The sequence below is a fragment of the Tachysurus fulvidraco genome, chromosome 1 (genome assembly GCF_022655615.1).
Source record: "Tachysurus fulvidraco isolate hzauxx_2018 chromosome 1, HZAU_PFXX_2.0, whole genome shotgun sequence".
NCBI classification, from domain to species: Eukaryota; Metazoa; Chordata; class Actinopteri; order Siluriformes; family Bagridae; genus Tachysurus; species Tachysurus fulvidraco.
The window spans coordinates 28,477,235-28,498,853 of record NC_062518.1 but is presented as its reverse complement, the minus strand read 5'-3'; the positions used below and the strand labels follow the sequence as shown (position 1 = coordinate 28,498,853).

The 21,619-nt window shown below is 37.9% G+C and overlaps 3 protein-coding genes and 1 non-coding gene across 7 annotated transcripts; 1 reads left to right on the top strand and 3 right to left on the bottom strand.

The window, feature by feature from the left end:
• Positions 1-1,682: 1,682 nt before the first annotated feature.
• Positions 1,683-5,740, bottom strand: mrpl15 (mitochondrial ribosomal protein L15). The gene is made up of 5 exons (XM_027169065.2): positions 5,531-5,740; positions 4,099-4,256; positions 3,812-3,977; positions 3,130-3,253; positions 1,683-2,103 (listed from the first exon to the last, which is right to left on the bottom strand). Exons 1-5 carry the CDS (start codon positions 5,633-5,635, stop codon positions 1,766-1,768), a joined length of 891 nt encoding a protein of 296 aa, XP_027024866.1. The 5' UTR covers positions 5,636-5,740; the 3' UTR covers positions 1,683-1,765.
• A 291-nt stretch (positions 5,741-6,031) lies between these two features.
• trnaa-ugc lies at positions 6,032-6,103 on the bottom strand. Its single transcript has one exon. It is a non-coding gene; the product is annotated as a tRNA-Ala (tRNA).
• A 1,794-nt stretch (positions 6,104-7,897) lies between these two features.
• Positions 7,898-12,405, top strand: lypla1 (lysophospholipase 1). Of its 4 annotated transcripts, none has more exons than XM_027169051.2 (10): positions 7,898-8,016; positions 8,234-8,395; positions 9,352-9,383; positions 9,474-9,539; positions 9,664-9,711; positions 9,808-9,878; positions 9,963-10,036; positions 11,300-11,401; positions 11,524-11,697; positions 11,818-12,405. In XM_027169051.2, the coding sequence occupies exons 2-10, from the start codon at positions 8,327-8,329 to the stop codon at positions 11,869-11,871; spliced, it is 690 nt and encodes a 229-aa protein (XP_027024852.2). In that variant the 5' UTR covers positions 7,898-8,016; positions 8,234-8,326; the 3' UTR covers positions 11,872-12,405. The 4 variants fall into 4 exon arrangements, with proteins under 4 accessions (XP_027024852.2, XP_027024850.2, XP_027024851.2 ...); XM_027169049.2 differs by having other exon boundaries at positions 7,910-8,016; positions 8,256-8,395; XM_027169050.2 differs by having other exon boundaries at positions 8,007-8,148.
• A 2,074-nt stretch (positions 12,406-14,479) lies between these two features.
• On the bottom strand, positions 14,480-18,634 carry LOC113657555 (regulator of G-protein signaling 20). Its single transcript, XM_027169482.2, has 5 exons — positions 18,530-18,634; positions 17,205-17,392; positions 16,589-16,672; positions 15,652-15,886; positions 14,480-15,531 (listed from the first exon to the last, which is right to left on the bottom strand). Exons 2-5 carry the CDS (start codon positions 17,387-17,389, stop codon positions 15,340-15,342), a joined length of 696 nt encoding a protein of 231 aa, XP_027025283.1. The 5' UTR covers positions 17,390-17,392; positions 18,530-18,634; the 3' UTR covers positions 14,480-15,339.
• Positions 18,635-21,619: the final 2,985 nt, after the last annotated feature.

Below are 21,619 nucleotides of genomic sequence, written 5' to 3'. Positions count from 1 at the left end.
ACCTGGGAAGATACATGTTGAACTTGGAGGCACACAGTTGACTAAAGTGTCATTATGCGGTCCCTTATTATTGAAGAATGGGGGAATTATTATTCTTATTATTAATGATTATTATGGGAGTTATTGGGGCTAAGCTCAAACCTGTTCTAGCATGATAATGCTCCTTTATATAAAATGAGAATCATGAAGAGATGCTTCGCCAAGTTTGCTGCAGAAGAATTTCAATGACATGCAAAATGTCCTGAACTCGACCTCTGTAAAACTTTTTGGGATCAACTGGAGTGCTGAATGCATGCACTGTCTTTTTGTCCAACATCAATGCTTGACCTGACTTAATGCTCTTCGGACCAATTAAAAGGCTGTGCATCTCATGTCCACCAAGAGGCCACTGCTGGGGTCCCTGAGCAAGGCCCTTACCAGAACAGAACGGATAATAATCACCACATATACATTACAGCACAGTGGAATTCTTTTCTTCACATACCCCAACTGAGGAGGTTGGGGTCAGATTGCAGGGGCAGCTATGATACAGCACCCCTGGAGCAGGAAAGGTTGAGGGCCTTGCTCGAGGGCCCAGCAATGGCAGCTTGGATGTGCTGGGGCTTGAACCCCGAACAACAACCCAGAGCCTTAACCAGTTGAGCCACCACCACCACCCATAACCCTCAACTGCTCATTTGTATAAAATGCGATAAAAATGTAAGTCGCTCTAGATAAGAGCGTCTTCCAAATGCCGTAAATGTAAACGTAAGTGTAAGTGGATGAATTATACAGTGCATACTTCATATTAATGCTCGTAGTCCTGGGAAGGGATATTCATCTGGTTGTGATGGACAGGCGTCCACAAACCTTTGGCCACATAGTGTATAAAAATACACTTGGGTTGGATTGCACCACAGCATTGACAGGAAAAGTACTGTGCAAACCTTTGTTAGCTGGAAACTAAATTTAGTTTCTATATTATATATTGATTGTGGAATTTTCTTAGCATTAGCAGCAGTATTTCATAACTGTTTCATTTATTCCATTACCTACCAGCTGTCAATATCTTGGCCTGTAGTTTGTTCAGAATAACCTGGATTTTCCAGCATAGTATTTTAAATGAAATTGGGAAAAGCTGACTTGAGTCCTAAGTCCTAAAAAGTGAATACATTTTTTAAAGCTATGCTAACTACACACTCCTTTTTCAGCCACGTTGATGTTTTTTGAGAATGTTTCCATGGGTTATTCAGATAGTTTATTAACCCCATAGTGCAATTGATTTCTACAGTCTTCAGATTCATGGAATAGAATGAGCTAAAATAATAAAATGCTTGTTGGCGTTAGGTGTTGTCCTAATTACTGTAAAGTTCCTACACATATAAAACTGTAATATTAATGTAGGCAATAATGTAGAAATAAATAACTTTCATCCATGCATTTCTTACTCATCTTTTTCCATTTCCTCGATGCTGAGGGAAAGTACTTTGTCAGTAGTGTGCATTTATTTATTTATTAATAATAAAATTGCTTTTATAGTAAGCAGCTAAAAGGAAAACAGTGACTTACATTTCTGACTGGATTCTCTATATGGCAGATAAGTGGGAATAAGATACGCTAGTAATACATTTGTACTCCAAGTCTTCATAATGATGACCTTGGGGAAATTCTTGGAAGCAGGAAGGAAAGTAATTCCACACAAGTGAAGTTTTAAGCATTGTGACAATTTATTACTGATTAACAAAAACAATGATACATATTTACACAAATATCATTAAGCCACATATTACGAACTGTAGTACTTCAATATGTCTTTGTCAGTGGGTTTAAGGATCTTTTTCTCTGCTAAATTTACTACCCAGCCTGGGGACAAACCGAAAAAGATCTGTCGTGGGTCCTTCCTCTCGGCTAACATTTTGCACACTGTTTCCGGCGATACGTCTGGTAACGTGTAGCCGTATTTCTTTGCCAGTGCGAGCCGGGCAGCCTGGATCTGCTCTGGATCAGCAAGATAACCACGGTTATTAGCATCTACGTAGTATGGAAGGAGATCTTCACCCGGGAGCATGCGCTTAGGAATAGGCTGGCCGGTCATAAAGAATGGCACTGGTTTGACAAGGATTTCTGCAGCAAAACACAGGCACAAAGGGGCAAGTTACGACATGTTACACAATATTGCATGGATAGACAACCTGGGTTAAAAGATGGAGAAAAAGATGATTTGCTTTCAGGTTGGACTAGCATCCATGATTTTTTTCCAGGTTTTAGACAGAAACATATCCTGCATAACATAATTCATAACTACTTAGGGCATGGATCAAGGAAGTCTTGACCTTCCTGACAAAATGTCGATTAATTTCTAACGATCGTTTTAATTGAATTTCAACAATCAAGCATGGATTGCCTAAATACAAATCCTAAATAAAAAGTTCATCACTTGTACTAATGTCTTCTGTATTTAAAGTGAAGCAAAACAAAAACGAGACTGATACAGAAGTGAATAATGAATATATCAGTCTTTTTTATTTTACACTTTTAAAATAAGGATAAATTTGGTTTTATTGTTCCAGTTTTTCCCCAGATTCTGTGTATATCTAAGGTATGGTGGTGTAAGATGAATAAACGTCACTCCGCAAGTCTAAAAAAGGCTTAACCGTGTTGTTTCTGACTGTTTTGATGGGTAGCATGCGGTTCTCAGGTTTTCACTTTACTCTTTGGGTGCTTTCAAAATTGTTTATAGTTACATTGTTTGTGCCGTGTCCATTGTGTAGTTTGGTAGTTCCACATAACTGATTTTTTTTTACGCTCCAGCTCCTCTGTGTTGTCAAACATGCTACCATGTTCCCAAACAAAACCAAGAAGGAAACATAATCTAAGGAACTGCTTTAATCTTAATTTTTATTAGTTTGTTTGTGTCTGTCAGGAAGAGAGTGGGCTAGACTAGCAAACCGATTCAGAAAGTCCATGTCTAAGGGATTGATTCAAATGCAAAGAAAATGTTTGTCACAGCATGAAAATTAGATGATATTTGAATTGTACTAAAATAATGATATCACCAACTCCTACTATAAATAGTCCAAAAATGTTGTAATTGTCAACATGTATTAGAAGCTGGCTTCATGCAACATGAATATACACTGTGTCACTCACCTAAGCTGCGAGGGTCGTAGTAGCTGGTTGAAATTACGCCTCCGTTACGTTCTACTGCGGCAATGGCGGCTTCAGAAGCACGCTGAACCTCCAGATTCACCTTAGCGCAGAATATGTCAGCTCCCTTAAATGGACACAAAAACACTTTTAGTTGGGCAAGACGACACTCTTAATACAAAAAACTTAAAAATGACTGACTGCTGCCCCCCTCTGGACAACTTGAATAATTTCAACCAAATAGCGGTGAGGAAATTAACAATTTAAAAAAAAATCGTTATGAAAATAAAATTCAAGAACATAAGGAAACCAGACAGAAAGAATAAAGTATTTGAAATGCAATCGGATAAGCATGGTTACAGTGGTCAGTACATGCTGAAAGTAAATGCTGAACATGCACTTTGCATGCTGCACAGTTTTGTCTTGAATTAAATATAAATGATATTATCCTTTGGATTAAATCAAAGCCAAGAGAGTTGGCAAACATTTAGCAAACATTCAGCATTCAAATCAACGTTTAACTTTGTATTACTAAAAACCATGCCAAATTTTCTTTGCTTTTCTCTTTTCCCCAGTAATGATGTCATCTTATGATTGCTCCTCTCATTATCATGCAGTTTTCAGTGGTGTCCCACCAACACTTTTAGTCATTATGAGCACATCATACTAATCATAATGCGCATACCTCTTCTACAAGATGGACACCATAGTCACGTTTGAGAGGCTGAATTGTGACTCCTCTGCCGTTGACCAACTGTGTGAGGTCTATGGGCTGAGATGGATCCACGCGGCCGAGGTCTATTAAATACTGCAGCCTCCGCAGAGTGAGCGGTGGATATTGTTGGCGACGACTGAAGAGGAAAAAAATATATACAGTTACATTTAAATCAATGACAAGGATATGGATCATGAGTGAAGAAAAACCTCCACACACTAACATCCCATAAAAAGTGTAAAAAAAAATGTTCCCACCTGTGCCCCTCATTGTAGCCATATTTAGGAATGAGCAGGTAGAATGGGGTCTGGCCTCCCTCAAAGCCCAGGCGAGGACGATTCCCTCGTTGCCGTTCACCTTTGTGTCCCCGTCCACTCTTATTCCCACCATGCTGCCCCCGACCACGGCGCTTCTCCTACAGACAGGCATTATTTTAGCTGCACAATTCACACGTCCTCACTTTAAAACCAACACAACTTTTGCTTCATATTAAGCTTTGTATCAGTCTTTGCTTTACTGGGTGTCAAGAAGGATCTAAATACTGTAACTCAGGGGTCAACTCTAGGAAGATTCCTATTTCACATAACTTTGGGATCAACTTGTCCATTGCAACATGATGACTGATTATTTCTCTACATGATTCTCGAAGTTGTTTCAGTTCACGAGTTGAATTACAGCAGCCGGCTGCGTGTGCAGAACACTTAAGGATCACCTCCGGGTTTCAAATGCAAGTGTATTCCAGATATTCACAAATAATCTAACCACTGCTGGTTTCTTAATAATACTTAAAAGTGCCTGCAGTTAGCGTCCAAGCTACTATCAGTAAAAATTAATCGCAATATATAAACCTTGCTGATTGAAGTAGATAACATCCTGTTCACTCAATAGTAAAATCCCAAAACATCATTATCTAAAAGCCTTTTCACAGAACACATTATGTAGCACAATTTCTATGTTTCTAAGAAAGGGAGCAACACCTTAATCTCTACACAACTCACTGACTGCATGGGACACGGAGAACAGTGTTACATTTATTAAAACTCACCATAAAACCAAAACTAGTATCTCAAATAGTGTGTTTGAAATAAAATGCTTCTGTTCAGGGCTTGTGATTAAAAGATTGTATGTCACTGGTAAAGTAAAAGCAAAATATATACATGTTTCCAGACTTTTTCTGCTCAGTATTTTGAAACTACAGTAATTTTCCATTATTTCAATTTATAGGTGAAGTTGGTTTAAAAAAAAGGATATAATTTAGATCATTTTCCAAATGACTTGCACTGGTGATGATGATGAGGGTGATGATGATGATGATTATTATGGTGATGATGATGATGATTATTATGGTGATGATGATGATGATGATTATGATGATGATGTTGATGATTATTATTGTGATGATGATGATTCGAACGGATCTTAAATCTCGATATTCATACATGTAGCTAGTATGAAAGGCTAACAGGCTAATACTAAGTCATTGAACTTCTAGGTTTTAACTAGCAACTAAAGTAACAAATGCTTTGTTTCCGACTTCAGTCACTATGTTTAACTGTTTAGAGACACATTTTCATTTAGTCATTCCTAACCTAGCAAAGTTAAAAGAACCAAACACTGTTAGTACTGGCTAACCTGCTAATCTTCTAGCTACAAAATCATACCGATGATTCACACAGAAACATGACTTACATTTATCCTTGCACCAGGATTTGGCCGAAGGTTAGCTAGGGTTATCCGTGGTAAATTCCTCACAATGTCTATACTTTTTCCACCGGTGGTCTTGGACACAGACATTTCCCTTGCTGCACATTTGCTAGTCAGCTTGAGCTTACTACTCAAGGGCAAGTGTCATGGCGGACAAACACGTGGTAAAGCGCCCCGGAAAAACATGCAGCACGAGGAAGTGCTGGAAAATGTCAAATCTCTGTGCACACCTGAGGGGGTATCTAGAGGTTGCATTCAAAGCCTATCTTTTTTAAACAGACATGTTTTACGATGTAACGAGTCACATTGTGAAAGAACTGTATACCTGGAGCAAATTCTATTTTAAAATCGTCAGTGAGAATAAAGATAATAATACATATATATATATATATTCTGTAACAAACCATAATTATAGCTACCTCATGACGTTAAAATACTATTTTAAAATAATGGCGAGTAAATAGTCATCAAAACATGATGACCATGTGGAGATGCCGGGGATTGAACCCGGGGCCTCATACATGCAAAGCATGCGCTCTACCACTGAGCTACATCCCCACTGCGCACTAAGTAGGAAAAAGTATCGAATAAATAGGATCGAATCCTTGTGAAAAGGTATTTGTTTACTGATATCAATAAATTACATATGCATAATTATGTACTTTTGCACTTTCATAACAATACCAATAGCTATAACAACTATAATATTAAAAAAATGCAAGAAATAACTAAAAAAAATGGGATGCACCCTAGGAGGAAAATAATCCATAATGAGTTGGTGCCATATCAACATGCTAAACTCTAACAGTAAATACATGAAGGTTGAAAACATTCAACCTGCCACAGGAGCTTCTGACCCAGTTTTCTTTAGCTGCCATTGACTCTGTTCTGTGCAGTTCACTAATGGTCTGGTTTTGTTTTCCCAAATCAGACATAAGAATTCTACAACAGAAAGTCCAGTCTGCTGAGCGGATAACACTCTCCAGACACACACACACACAGACAGACAGACACACACACACACACACACACACACACACACACACACACACACACACACACACACACACACACACACACACACACACACACACACACACACACACACACACTCCTAGGACCCTCTTACCTTTATCATTGTTAGTGGATATACTTTTTAGAAAAAAATATTCCAGTTTATCCTCTGGGTTCTCAAGCTTTCTACCACTTTTCAAAACACGCATGTTGATGGATTCTCTATGCCAAATTACCCGTGTGTGAATGTGTTCATGGTGTCTCATAATGCACTGGCAACCCATCTGGGGTGATCTGTTCCACCTTGTGCACAGTGTTACAAAGTTAACCTGGGGACATTGTCAAGGCCCCCTGTAACTGTCCCCACACTTTCTTGTCCAAGCACTATACACATATCGGGTGTGCGGTAGATTAGTGGTTAAGGTCTTGGACTACCAATTGAAAGGTTGTAAGTTTGATCCCAGGTCCACCAAGCTGCCACTGTTGGGCCCCTGAGCAAGGCCCTTAATGCTCATTGTTATATACAGTATATAAAAAAAATTAGATGATGTAAGTCACTCTAGATAAGGTTGTTTACCAAATGCTGTTAATGTAAATATGCTATGTTGTAATTTTACTGTTTCACTTTGTCATATAGTCACATAGTCTACTAAGAAATATGTTGCGATGGGAAGCCCAACATATTTTGAAGTGCAGTAGGCATGTCCCTTAAACAGTGTCAACACTTAACCTTTTTATTATTATTATTATTATTATTATTATTATTATTATTATTATTATTATTATTATTATTATTATTATCCACATGGTCAGGAGTGTGTTCGTCCTTTCCCAATGCCTCGGGTCACATCATCATAAGTATTCCGCTAAAATCTTCCATTAAAGATAAAAATATCACTGAAATACAAGAAAAATAGAAAATCTACATATATTTTAACACTGAACCTTTAGTCGTTTCACCTTAACACATTTGACCATTGCTATGGACTTGAAAAATATCAGATATACCTGAAGGGAAAGTTTGTTTTTTTTCCCAAAGTTTTGATATCTCCCCCATTTAAACCTATTATTTATTTATTACATGAGGATAAAAATGAAAGATGATAAGAACCTGCACAACACAGAAGTGAACAAATACTAAGTGATTGTTTTTTTAAAATTATTTTTCTTCATTTTCAGTTAATTTAGGAAAAGTCACCAAATTTCAGTTCAAATATAATAATACATGTAGCTACTACTACTACACACTACACTCCAACACAAAGTTATCGGTATTTGATGAACCAATAGCAGCTGGCGGACTCTACGTTATAATAAACTTCCACCAATCCGAATTCACATAGATGACGCGTCATAAAAGGCAGAACTTCCTGTGTCAGTTTGGAGTAAAGGTTATATGTTTGGTCCACAACGCCCCACCCCTAGAGTGCTGATCCCGGATCAGGCTTTTGATTCAGGTACCGTATTTAAGACAAATCCATGTAAGGCTAGAGCTGAACGGAGAGCTGTTTTAGACTCTGTATATAGACTGAAGCGTTTAGGGTTTACGCTCTGTAGGATCTATCTACATGGCTCTAAACTAGATTAAGGTACAAACTGAGAAAAAGCAAAATTCGAGGTTTAACTGAATTATAATAGTTTAGTTTATGTGATTTTGTCTTTTTTTTGCACTAGAAACGACAGTCCTTATTTGCAGGAGACACAGCGTGGGTGTCGGCGTGGGTACATGTTTATTCTGCTACTGAATGTCATCCTGATCTCCGGTATATGTGCGGTAATAACATGTCCGTGCCGCTTCCCTCCATTGTGCCGGCCGCCCGCAAAGCTACAGCGGCGGTAAGACACACACGCACACGCACGCGCGTGTGCATGCACACATATTGACAAAAGGTGGAGCTGGTGGGGTTGGAGTGGGCTTGGTCTGCACTTCTGTATTGGAATGTAGTAAAGGTCTCTAATCTCTATGTCATGTCACCAGAATGAACTTACACCAGAATGAACTTACTTGATATATACACTATGCCTATATCCACTAATCTCTATTGACACCAGTTCATCAGGCCCATATATGGTGCTTCTAAACCATTGGCACAAAATTGGAAGCACACAAATATGTATAATGTCTTGTTTGCTGTATACTGTGTGTATGCTGTACCATTCCAATTTCCCTCCATGGTCCATGAAGACAAGGTTGTCAAGGTTGGAGTGGAAGACCTCAAGTGGCCTGCACAGATTTGTATTAAGTCGAACATTTCTTACCTTTTGTCACCACATCAGCCATCGACATTATGTCACTAGAAGTCGCCAGCTTTTAATTGAAAATGAATTCGCTCCTGAGAACTTGTACGTGTCTCATTTTGAGAACTTGTACGTGTCAGCGTAGCACAACACAGACAGTGTCCAATAAAACTCTGAGAAAACACTGTACTTGCAAGTACCCACTAAGTAGACAGTGTTTAAAAAGTACAGAAATGATAATCTATCTGAAACACCTTTACCAGCAGCATACACTCATCTAAATGATATTTTTTATCTGTTGATGCAGGGCTTATAGATTAGCTGAGAATCTGCGTTTAGCCTGAAATATGCTACAGTCGATAATTGCACATGGCAAACACTATATATGATGGGTTAATCTGATGAATAGGCCACTATGTGCAGATATTAGATATTGTAGATATTTTGTTATTAAAAAAGTGTTGACAATTAGGTATTAATGTGCAATAGTGAGAGAATTATAAATATTGTTTATAGTAATTAGCAGTGACATGGATATTTGCTTAAATTTCCAGGTAATCTTCCTCCATGGTCTGGGAGATACAGGGTAAGATGTGCACACCTGTGAGTTAAGTGTGAATTAACAAAATTAAGTTGCCACACTGATATAACTATTACTTGCCTTTATTCAAATTAGACATGGCTGGGCTGAGGCTATGGCTGGGATCAGGACCCCATATGTCAAGTACATTTGCCCTCATGCGTATGTACAATGCTTAATATTATCAAATACAAGCAATAAATACAATATTTTAATTCTTAAAATATATTTCCCAGGTTGTTATTTAATTTTCTTTTCTATTTCTTTCTCTCATGGGTTATGCCAGACCAGTAATGCCAGTTACCCTTAACATGAACATGGCAATGCCTTCCTGGTAAGTATAAGTGATTTTGAATTGTACCTCATTGACCCAGTTCTCAGAACCAGGCACTGTTCAGGTTAATTATATGATTTATGTCCTATATCACAGGTTTGATATCATTGGGTTGGGTCCAGATGCAGAGGAGGATGAGACTGGGATTAAAAAGGCTGCAGAAAGCAGTAGGTACATCTTCAATGTTTAATGAAAGGTGAAAACATCCTTCTACATGTTTTAAGTGCGATATATTCTGTTATCTTTTGCAGTCAATGCTTTGATCGATCAGGAGGTAAAGAATGGAATTCCGTCTCATCGCATCGTATTGGGTGGCTTCTCACAGGTGAGAAAATGTGTGAAATTTAAATACTGCAAAAAGTATCTTGCTGGATCATCAATCATTAATTCTGTGAATGGTTTGTGAATGAAACAGATTTGTTTGCTAATTAAATTCTCATTTACATTCATGATACTTGTAGTATGATCTTGATTTAATCTCTATGCTTTTTGCGTCTATGTATGTGTGTATATACAGTGCTGAAAAACTGAAAACAGAATTCTAGAAATGTTTGCAAATGTATGAAAAAGGAAAAACTGAAATATCACATGTACATAAGTATTCAGATGCCTTGCAAAGACCATTTACCTCAGGTGCCTCCCATTTCTTTTGATCGTTGCTGAGATGATTCTACACCTCGATTGGAGCCCTCCTGTGGAAAATTAAACTGATTGGACATTATGTGGAAAGGGACTCACCTCTTCTTGGAAGGCCTCACAGCTGACGATGCATATCAGAGCAAAAACCTAGCCATAAGATCAAAGGAAAAACCTGAAGAGCCCAGACAGGATTGTTGCAAGGCACTGATCTGGGGAAGGCTAAAAAAATTGTCTTGTTACTCTGAAGATTTCCAAGGGCACAGCAGCCTCCATAATTCTTAAATTGAACCAGGACTCTAGGAGGTATCCAAGAACCCGATGGTCACTCTGGTTGAGCTACAGAGATCCAGTCCCAACTGCCCAATAACTGCTTAATTACTTGCCCAATTCCATCCCAACAGTGAAGCATGGTGGTGGCAGCATCATAGTTTTTTTTTTCAGCAGCAGGGACTGTGAGACTGTTCAGATTTGAGGGAAAACTGAATGGAGCAAAAGTGAGTTTTTATTGAGTATATTGAGATATCCTCAATAAAAGCCACAGCGCTCAGGACCTCAGACTGAAGGTTCATCTTCCAACATGACAATGACCATAAGCACACAGCCAAGACAACACAGGAGTGGCTTAGACACAACTCTATGAATGTTCTAGAGGGTCCCAGCCAGAGCCCTGACTTGAACCCTATTGAACATCCCTGGAGAGACCTGAAAATGGCTGCCCACCTACTGTCCCCAGATATGTACATGCAATAGCTCAGTTTTTTTCCTTTTAATAAATTTACAGACATTTCTAGAATTCTGTTTTCACTTTGTTTTCATTCTGTCATTATGGGGTACTGAGTGTAGAATAATGAGAAACAAAATTAATTTGAACTATTGTAGTATCAGGCTGCAACACAACAAAATTGGAAAAAAAGTATAAACTATACATATATAAAATGTGTGTGTTTAGGGTGGTGCACTATCACTTTATACGGCTCTAAAGACTCATCAGAAACTTGCTGGTGTTGTTGCTCTAAGCTGTTGGCTGCCTCTCAGGAACTCGCTCTCAAAGGTATGGAGTACTATAGAGTTTCTGTATATATTTCTATTTTCTCTCCATTCTGCTGCTTGGATGAACCCATCTAAATTTACATGTATTTATATTTCACTCTCTCTCTGTATTTACCTGTATAGTCAACGATTGGCACTAATAAGGAAATACCAGTGCTACAGTGTCATGGCGAAGCAGATCCTCTGGTTCCTTTGATATTTGGGCGTCTTACGGTGGAGAAGCTCAAGACCATGCTGAATCCTAACAGCATCACCTTCAAAACATATCCTGGGATGCCCCACAGCGCCTGCCCAGAGGTCTGTCCCCAAATGAATGAAACAGTGTCTGCTTTTTTCTTGAACTTTGTTTAGTAAATGCTATATGTATTAAACTTGGAAGAATAGCAAACCCTTTTTTTTTATCTTTCTGCTCAACAGGAAATGGTGGATATAAAACAATTCATTGAGAAGCAGCTACCTCCCATGGACTGATCAACAACGCCTTAATGATCCATTTTGTTGATCAGTGGGTACAAGCCCTTTCCAGCTTAATGTCTTGTCAATTGACTGAACTGACGACAAAACCACCAAATCCAAATTCTGGACTAATCCTGATCTTGAACTTGTACAAATTCTAGACAGTACAGTATGGTTTTCAGCCCTTGTTCTGGTATACTCATACCCTGCATATTTTGCTAGATTTTCTTGCTTTAACATGATTTAATTAATCAGTCAATAAACTGGCACTTCCTTATGTGTAAAATGTGTGTTTGATAAAGAAGGGAAAATATTAATATCTACAGAGTCTCGACTAGGTTGAGGAGTACTGTGAGCTTAAAAGCACTGATAGAGCTAAGACAAATTAACCGGTCATAGTAACCTTTGGCCTTGTGATGTTTTGCTTTGAGCATTTTGAAAATTAGTTTTGGGAATAGCTCATGAAATAATCTGTGTGATTATGACAGAGACTTTGATTAACGACAATAGGTTTCTGTTTACAAAATACAATAAAAGACATGCCTTGTACTCGCTTTGATTACGTATGTGTAATGTAACATTTTCTTCTTTTACTTTGGGCTTTTCCTGTTAGGGGTCGCTACAGCGAATCATCTGTTTCCACCTAACTCTATCCTCAGCATCCTCTACTCTCACACCATATAACTTTATGTCCTCATTTAACACATTCATATATCTCCTCTTTGTTCTTCCTCTTGACCTCTTACCTGGCAGTTCCATCTCCAACATCCTTCTACCAATAAAATCATCTCCCTCCTCTGTACATGTCCAAACTATCTCATGTGCACAGTCCCTTACATTTACTCTTACATTTATGGCAATTGACTTACATATATCACATTTATACAGCTGAGCAATTGAGGGTTTGCTTAGGGGCCCAGGAGTGGCAGTTTGGTGGCCCAGGGATTTGAACTCCTGACCTTCTGATCAGTAGTCCAACACTGCTGCCACTTCACTGATGTGCAGTCTCTCTGATGTGCTTGTTCCTAATCCTGTCCATTATTGTCACTCCTAAAGAGAACCTCAGCATCTTCATCTCTTCTTCCTCCATCTCTGCCTCATGTCTTTTCCTCACTGCTACAGTCTTCTGTCACACAACACTCTTGACAGTTTTCTCCACAGAGATTTCTGTCTGACTTCATCTATCAACCTGTCTATCACCATAGCAAACAAGAACAGACTCAAAGCCGATCCATGATGTGGCCCCACCTCTACCTTGAACTCCTCTGTCTGACCTGCAGCACATTTCACTGCTGTCATACTCCTCTCATACTTATCCTGAACTATTCTGACATACTTCTCTGCCACTCCTGACATCTTCATACAGTACCATAGCTCCTCTCTCGGCACCCTGTCATACTATTATAACATAACATGCTTTAATAGGAACATTTGCACCCCTGATTGTGAATATAATTATCCACTCAGCCAATCATATGGCAGCATTATGCATTAACTATGCAGATACAGAATGTTTGCATCAAACAGAATACAGATAGATATGATCTCGGATGTAGCTTTAGAATTCTATGCTTCCTAAACCAGAGTAAAACCAGATGTGGAACCTACTGCTGCTTTAGCACATGTGCTTCAAGGCTTGAAGATGTTTTCTGAAATGTTTTTCTGCTCATCACTTCTGTAAAGAGTGATTACAATATTTGTATAATTGTAGCCTCCCCTATCACCTGGGTTGTAAAAAAAAAAAAAGATTCTAAAAGAAATGTAGGGGGGCACGGTGGCTTAGTGGGTAGCATGTTCGCCTCACACCTCCAGGGTCGGGGTTCGATTCCCGCCTCCGCCTTGTGTGTGCGGAGTTTGCATGTTCTCCCCGTGCCTCGGGGGTTTCCTCCGGGTACTCCGGTTTCCTCCCCCAGTCCAAAGACATGCATGGTAGGTTAATTGGCATCTCTGGAAAATTGTCCGTAGTGTGTGAATGCGTGAGTGAATGAGTGTGTGCCCTGCGATGGGTTGGCACTCCGTCCAGGGTGTATCCTGCCTTGATGCCCGATGACGCCTGAGATAGGCACAGGCTCCCCGTGACCCGAGAAGTTCGGATAAAGCGGTAGAAAATGAATGAATGAATGAATGAATAAAAGAAATGTCATAGAACTACTATATAAATCAAACCAAGATTTGTTTTCTATTTGAAACCATTTTAAAAATTACAGTTACTCTCTGACAATTATGGGATATGTTCTCAAATTAATGTACTGAAACAATTTACCTTAACTTTAGTTTTAGCAAGACTGCGGAAAATTGCTTATTAGTGTTGACAGTGTGTGATCATTTAGTACGATGGATAAAGCCATTTCTATCCTGAAATTTCTTTGAAAACGTTTTTTATGTCAACAAGTAACCTGCTAGTGATGGCAGGCACAAGAACAGTGCCAAGATGCCAGTCTTTTAATAGTTGTGCATAATCTTTAAAATAATATTACAGTATATTCAGTACTTATCCATTAGATTTACTACTGTACACAAAATATGTGCAGCATATAAAAGAACTGAAAATAAACTTGTCACTTAATTTTAGCCAGACTTGGAGCACTGATGTCCTTCTTCACACCACTGTTGAGAATTTTTAGCTTGTAGTTCATTCGTATTCAGTGGAAGATTAAAAAATATATATCAAATAGTACATAGACTTACTGACAAATATTTGTGCTTTATTATTGATGTATATCTCTTTATACAGTTTATCCCGGTATACACAAGTGAATATATCAAATGCATCCTCTGAACTTCAAAAACATGCATGTAGAAATAAACGGATCACAAAACTGAACCTATTTCAGATGTTCTATAGAGAGAGAGAGAGAGTATGTGTGTGTGTGTGTGTGTGTGTGTGTGTGTGTGTGTGTGTGTGACAGAGAGAGAGAGTGAAAGAGATGTACATAAATTTTAATGTTTTAAATGTAGTCAGTACTTTTGTTCTGTTCTACTATATATTTGATTTGTTATATATATATCCTAATATAGATTCTCTGTATTTATAGCAAGGCACAAGTGTTCATCTGCCATCTCGGTACCTGTTGCACACCAGAGGCAAATAAATATTTAAATATATCTTTATCTCGTTTAAATATTTATATATAATCCTTCCAACCCTAAAATCAGAGCCAGATACTATTGTTTTCCGTTTAACCACTAACTAATAACTTAGTGGACTCAAAGTGTTATAAAAGTCCAGAACAATGTAACAGTACATCAGGACACTGGAAAATGAGTGTAGTCAAGGGCCAGTGTAAAATGGCGTATGAATGTAGTCTGACTGTGAGAAAGAGATATAGACAAAAAGACAAAAAGAGAGTGTGTGTGTGTGTGTGTGTGTGTGTGTGTGTGTGTGTGTGTGTGAGAGAGAGAGAGAGAGAGAGAGAGAGAGAGAGAGAGAGAGTTTTATAGATAGAGCTCCAGATAGAGCAATGTTCTGTATCTGCATGTGTGTTAGGACTCTTCCGTTTTAGCTGTTTCCAAACTTGCAATAAGGTCTGCATAAACACTGGAGCTCATGTAGCGAGGATATGAGTCTCGTTGCATGAGTGTGTATATTTGCTGCTGTGCCTCATCAAAGGTTTGAGAGGACGGGTTCAGCATGTTCTTGCTAATCACCTCCCGTGCATGTGAATCCAGACTCACCTAGTTGAACACACAACAGGCAGCAAAACGTACAAGGAATAACAATGCTACTTATAATATTATGGTAACTCCAATTAATAAACCCATTTGTGTCAGTGTGTGTTTTGCGTGTACATATACCTCTCTAGGTGACAGCACAGATACGTAGTCCTCATATATTTGCTTAACAGTCTGTTCCACTACAGTTCTGTTGGTCTCTTTCTTTAGATCCTCACAGGCCAGCCAGAACAACAGGTTTTCCTCACTGAATTCACTCTTAAGGAAATGACGGAAACTGTTCCGGCCATTCGGGCTCTTAATCAAGTGTTCGAATGATTTTGCCCATGATTGTGTCTCCTCTAGTGTTGGAGCAGCTCTGTAAAGCCAAAATAGCATAGTATAAATAAATACTAGTGTATCTGTAGCATATTTGTGTTTGTAAGGGTCACAAGTTTAGTTTTTTTTCCTTAGAACATTTAATAACACAAAAGAAAGTCAGCCTAATTAATCTTTTCAGACATGAAACTACTTTTTCAGAGTGATGAATTTGTGGTTTAACACAAGGAAACACTGATTTGTGTCTGTATTTTGTATAGATATTGTTTAACTATTAACTTTTTTACTGCAATACTTTTTACTTCAAAAATGTTTTATTTATTGCTCCAGTGCTGAAAAGATGTTACAGGGAATTAAATATAGTACAGATTTGGTAAGACATGACATTAACTTGGGCCCAGTGATAAATTTTCCCTTGAATGCACAATATTAAAACAACAACAACAACAACAACAACAACAACAACAACAACAACAATAATAATAAAAATAATAATAATAATAATAATAATAATAATAATAATATGTAATAGAATTATTATTACATTAGAGGCAAATTATAGGTCAATCAGAGTTACAGTATCATAAACAAAAAACATACACACACATACACACACACACACACACACACACACACACACACACACAAACACAAACGTATATATATATATATATATATATATATATATATATATATATATATATATATATATATATATATATATATATATTATGGTACTTACGGTTCCTGAACTATTGCTTCATTTTGTTGTTCATTTATCTTCTGAATCTTTTCTGCCTCTGCCTTGGAAGGCCTTACTGTAAGACTACATACATGAGTGTGATGTAACAACATGTTTTTTCCTCTTTTTGTACACTGTACAAACATTAGTATAAGCAGTATCCCACTGTGCAAAGCTCTATTGGGACTATCATGTAAACATATAGTCCTTCTAGTAAACTTAATAAAGCCTCCAAGCACACCTGAACCTAATTCTGACACACTCCTTAGCACTCATACACAGTTTATATAATTTACAACAGGGTACACAATAAAAAAAATAAAATAAAAAAAACAGCATACATATTCACCACAGACCAACAGTTTTTATGACTTAAAAAAACAAACTGTGCCAAAAGCTACTGCAACAAAAAACAAGATTAAATCAGCTAGCTTGAACAAATGTGCTTGTCTGGCTAGTGTGAAGTCTCTATTCACTCTAGATTTTTAAGTGAACTGATTTGAGTGCAGCCTCTGTGTGCAATCAATTGTGTCTAATCTGCAGGCCCGGTAGTTTGTATTATAAACAAATGTATGTCGTGCCTTCTAGGGTTGCGCAAAATGTTTAGGGTTCTTACCAGGAGCAGCTACAACAACAGCACCAGCAGAAGCAGCAAGCGTTTGGAGGTGCATTCAGCCAACCGAGAGTGTACCTATTTACGTTGTCCTGCATATCTTTGTTGGAAGAAGCCATATGCGTCTGGACGGCATTTGCAGTGTCCTGTTCTGGACATTTCCCCATCTCCACCTGCTCGGACCCCATGAGCTACAACACAATAATAATGCATGGTTTTTATAAATAAAAAAAACGACTCAATGAGTCAAGATACATTGGATCTGATTAGTCGGCCGATATACAAGAAGGAAACATGATCCAACGCAAGACATTGTCTTATTTATAAAAGCAGAACATGTAATCGTACTTTCCTGGTTGGTTGTAGTCTAACTGTACAGATGAACGTACAGCAATTAAAACAGGCAGAAACTCTGCAAGCTGTAACACTATTAATTCATTTAAGCAGCTGTCCTCTGGGACTAGTCCGGAAAAAAAGGCCTGCATGCCAGAATACACAGCAGGCATTTAGCAAATAACGAAAATCCATTGAGATCAATTACAGCACAGCAGCTGAGCACAACCACAACATACACATGCGTATGCATGCCTCTTACAACAATTTCCAAACATTACAACCTGTTATTTTCCAAATTAAAAAGGACTTTACAGCAATAGGGCTAAATATTTTGTGAATAAATCAGCAACTTATTATTACTATCATTACCATTATATTATTATTATTATTATTATTATTATTATTATTATTACTATTACTATCATCATCATCATCATCATCATCATTATTACTATTATTATTATTATTATTACTATTACTATCATCATCATCATCATTATTACTATTATTATTATTATTATTATTATTATTATTATTATTATTATTATTATTACTGTCTTAAAAAACACATTTAAAGTCCTATAAAATGTTTGTTTGGCGTTTTAAGACAAAATCCATAGGCTTCACATTTATAATAGCATCCTAGCCTCATACATACCTCATAAACCAGCCCTCGTTTAAAGCTTACAAGGCTTTGTGTAAAACTAGAAATGCCAAACCATATTTCATGAGTTCAGTCATTTTCATGTATCCATAAGTTGAAAAGAATTAAACAGCATAACAGTGTAAATCAGCCCTTATTATTCCACATACACAGGCTGTTTATAGCGCCGTCTCTCTACCAGCGCATCCTCACATCCTCACACAGCCAGAGGAATCTGCCAGAGCACGTATACATGATGAGATACACTGTTACAGTACAATTTAACCCGCATAGTCAAATTGTGAATAGTATAAATACGTTCATTTTAGTCAGTTCGAGCACTGCTTACCGCATTACCACTGGTACCAGGTGTGGATAATATTCACGGCGCGCTACTCACACGCCCATTATCCTCTGTGCGCTGTACTGCTTGGTGCGCTCCCGCTCCAGTGCGCATGTGCGCGCAGCTCTCGCCTGAACTGGACGCGCTCTCTTCTGAAGACTGCGTCCTAAAAGCGCAGACTCAGCAAGATTGCTAGATGTTTTGGGAAACATAGCACAACGATTTTCTTTTCATTACACTACCTGATGCTATTTTTTTTTTTGTCAAACTTGCGATTTTTTGACTACATAGAAAAGTCATGTGTTTGAAGTTGTGCGTAAAAGTGACACGTTGATCCTTCAAACTTAAAAAATTTCCATAAGAAATATAAATGAACAAACGTTCAATCCTTATATAATTATGCGCGTTTGTTGTTCGTGTGAAAAGACTCGAAATTTTGACTGAATGATGGATTAAAGCCAATGATAGAACAAATCAACACCAGAGGGCGCCAGCATCATTTCTCTATAGAAGAGGAAATAAAAATCACAATCTAAAATAAAAAATAATAACCCCCCTCTCTCTCGCTCTCTCTGTCTTTCTCTGTCTCTCTGTCTCTCTGTCTCTCTCTCTCTGTGTCTCTCTGTCTCTCTGTCTCTGTCTGTCTGTCTGTCTGTCTGTCTGTCTCTCTCTCTCTCTCTCTCTCTCTCTCTCTCTCTCTCTCTGTCTTTCTCTCTCTGTCTTTCTCTCTCTGTCTTTCTCTCTTTCTTTCTCTGTCCCCCCCCTCTTTCTGTCTGTCTGTCTGTCTGTCTGTCTGTCTGTCTGTCTGCCTTTCTCTCTCTCTCTCTCTCTCTCTCTCTCTCTCTCTCTCTCTCTCTCTCTCTCTCTCTCTGCCTTTCTCTCTCTCTCTCTCTCTCTCTCTCTCATTTCTCTCCCTCTGCCTTTCTCTCTCTCTCTCTCTCTCTCTCTCTCTCTCTCTCTCTCTCTCTCTCTCTCTCTCTCTCTCTCTCTCTCTCTCTCTCCCTCTGCCTTTCTCTGAATATGTGTATTCAGAGAACTTTCTACTAGTCACCTTAAACAGGTTATTTGAGTACCTTTACCTTCCATTCAGATGTTACTATTAAACTGGTAAATGTGCAGATCTATAGACTGAACTGAACGGTTTGAATTTTAAAAATATTTTAAATGAAGTGACATTTCTTTTACAGAATGATAGCACAAGCCGCTTTTTGAGCTAAACATTTCCCCAAAATTAATTGTGTTTAAAACTCTAAGCATGACAGATGCACTGTTCACAGTAAGACAAAAAAGTATTTGGACAGTCCATTGTGGCATCATTTTAGAACACAGTCACAGTGTTTTAGTGTTTAGATTTTGATCCTTCGACTGAAATAAGCTAGTTTCTGTGTGGTTTTCTCAAGTTTCAAGCAGCAAAACCTTCATCCACTCTAGAGCATCAACAAGCTGTTTGTTTTTGTCCTTGCACTCGGGGAGTGTGTTGGGGTGGTGGATTTGGGCAAGCAAAGACTAAATTTCTGTTTTGGCAAAAAAGGGCAGCTGGTATGATTTGGATCATTATCCTTCCGAAGAAAACACTTCTGTCACTTGCATAATGTCTTCGCAGATTTCTGCAAGTATGCATCCAATATGCCTCTATACACCTCTGAGTTTGTGTTGGTATCAATAAACACAAGCTCACCAACACCACTACAGGAAAAACAGCCCCAGGCTTTGACATTTCTACCTCCATCCAGTTTGGTTGGCATTCTGCACATGAACACCATCAGATCCATAGAGATTACATTTGGATTCATCTGAAAATAAGACAGTTCAACAGAAGCTGTTGTCTTTCTGTCCATGTGCACAGTTCCAATTCTTGAGGCTGATGAATGGTTTCACTACTTTACTCTCTCTCTCTCTATGTAACCCCGTTTGTTGAGCATGTTTTAAACAGTTTGTGATCTAGTTGTATCTAGTAATTCTTACTGATGTCTGACGCAATCCTAGCTGCTGCTTTTTTTAAAATTTATTTTAGTCACAATTATCCTGCCCTCTCATTTGCCAATTCTGTGGTCTGTTTTGAGAAAAAACATTTTTCTCAAAATGTACTTCTTCTTATACATTTTGTAATTACATTTAAACAGCTGGTGAATTGATATGGTGTGCTTGGGATCAATTAATTGCCATTTCAAATCGCTGATTAAGCAACAGAGTAACCACATGGTATAGTTCATTACATTAAGTATGAATTAACTGTGACAACCAGAAAAATCTAAAATGTCCAAATACAGTCATCTCATTTATCTAATTTATCCAGCTGAGCAATTGAGGGTTAGTGGCAGGTTGGTGGCCCTGGGATTCAAACTCATGATCTTCCATTCACTAGTCTAACACCTTAACAACTAGGCTACCACATCCCCTATATAGCTATTACTTTTTGTAAAAAAAATGTATCATTTTAAACATATGTATTTTCTGGGCTTGCTAAGTATAACTATCCCTGACAGCTAATTCCCAGTTGTTCTTATTTATTAAGAAAAAAATGTGCAAAACGTTATCTTTTGGTTAAAAAAAATCGCTTTGCAAATTAGATTTTAACGTGCATTAAGAAACAGACTGACCACATGAATTGCTTTAGGGCCATTAAGGGAACACCAGATAGCACAAAACTGTGGAGGTGCTAATGACCTGCAGTTGGATGACACAGAATAGCAATGTATCTGCATCCAAATAATTTAGTAGGGAACAATAGAATCTTTGTACCTCTCAAAGAGCCCAGCTTGTTTTTTTTTTTTTTTAAAAAACATAGCAGATATTTCTCCTGAGTTGTCCTAAGGGTAAATATGACAAGGACATAGTATAAGTACATAAAAGTGCAACAGTAAGAAGCTTAATGCAACAGTAGCTTCTAATGGTAGTCTTTTTCCCTGTTTAACAACACTGCTTATTTCATCATCTTTGCAAGGCAGTCATATAAGAAAATTTAGGTTAAAAGTCTATGGAAATTTTATTTCAATAATATATGCATCGACATGTTGTATGTTAAATATTAACAATGCTGTATCCTTTATAGAAAAGTCAAATAGAAGTCTACATAAACTTTTGTACATATGTAAA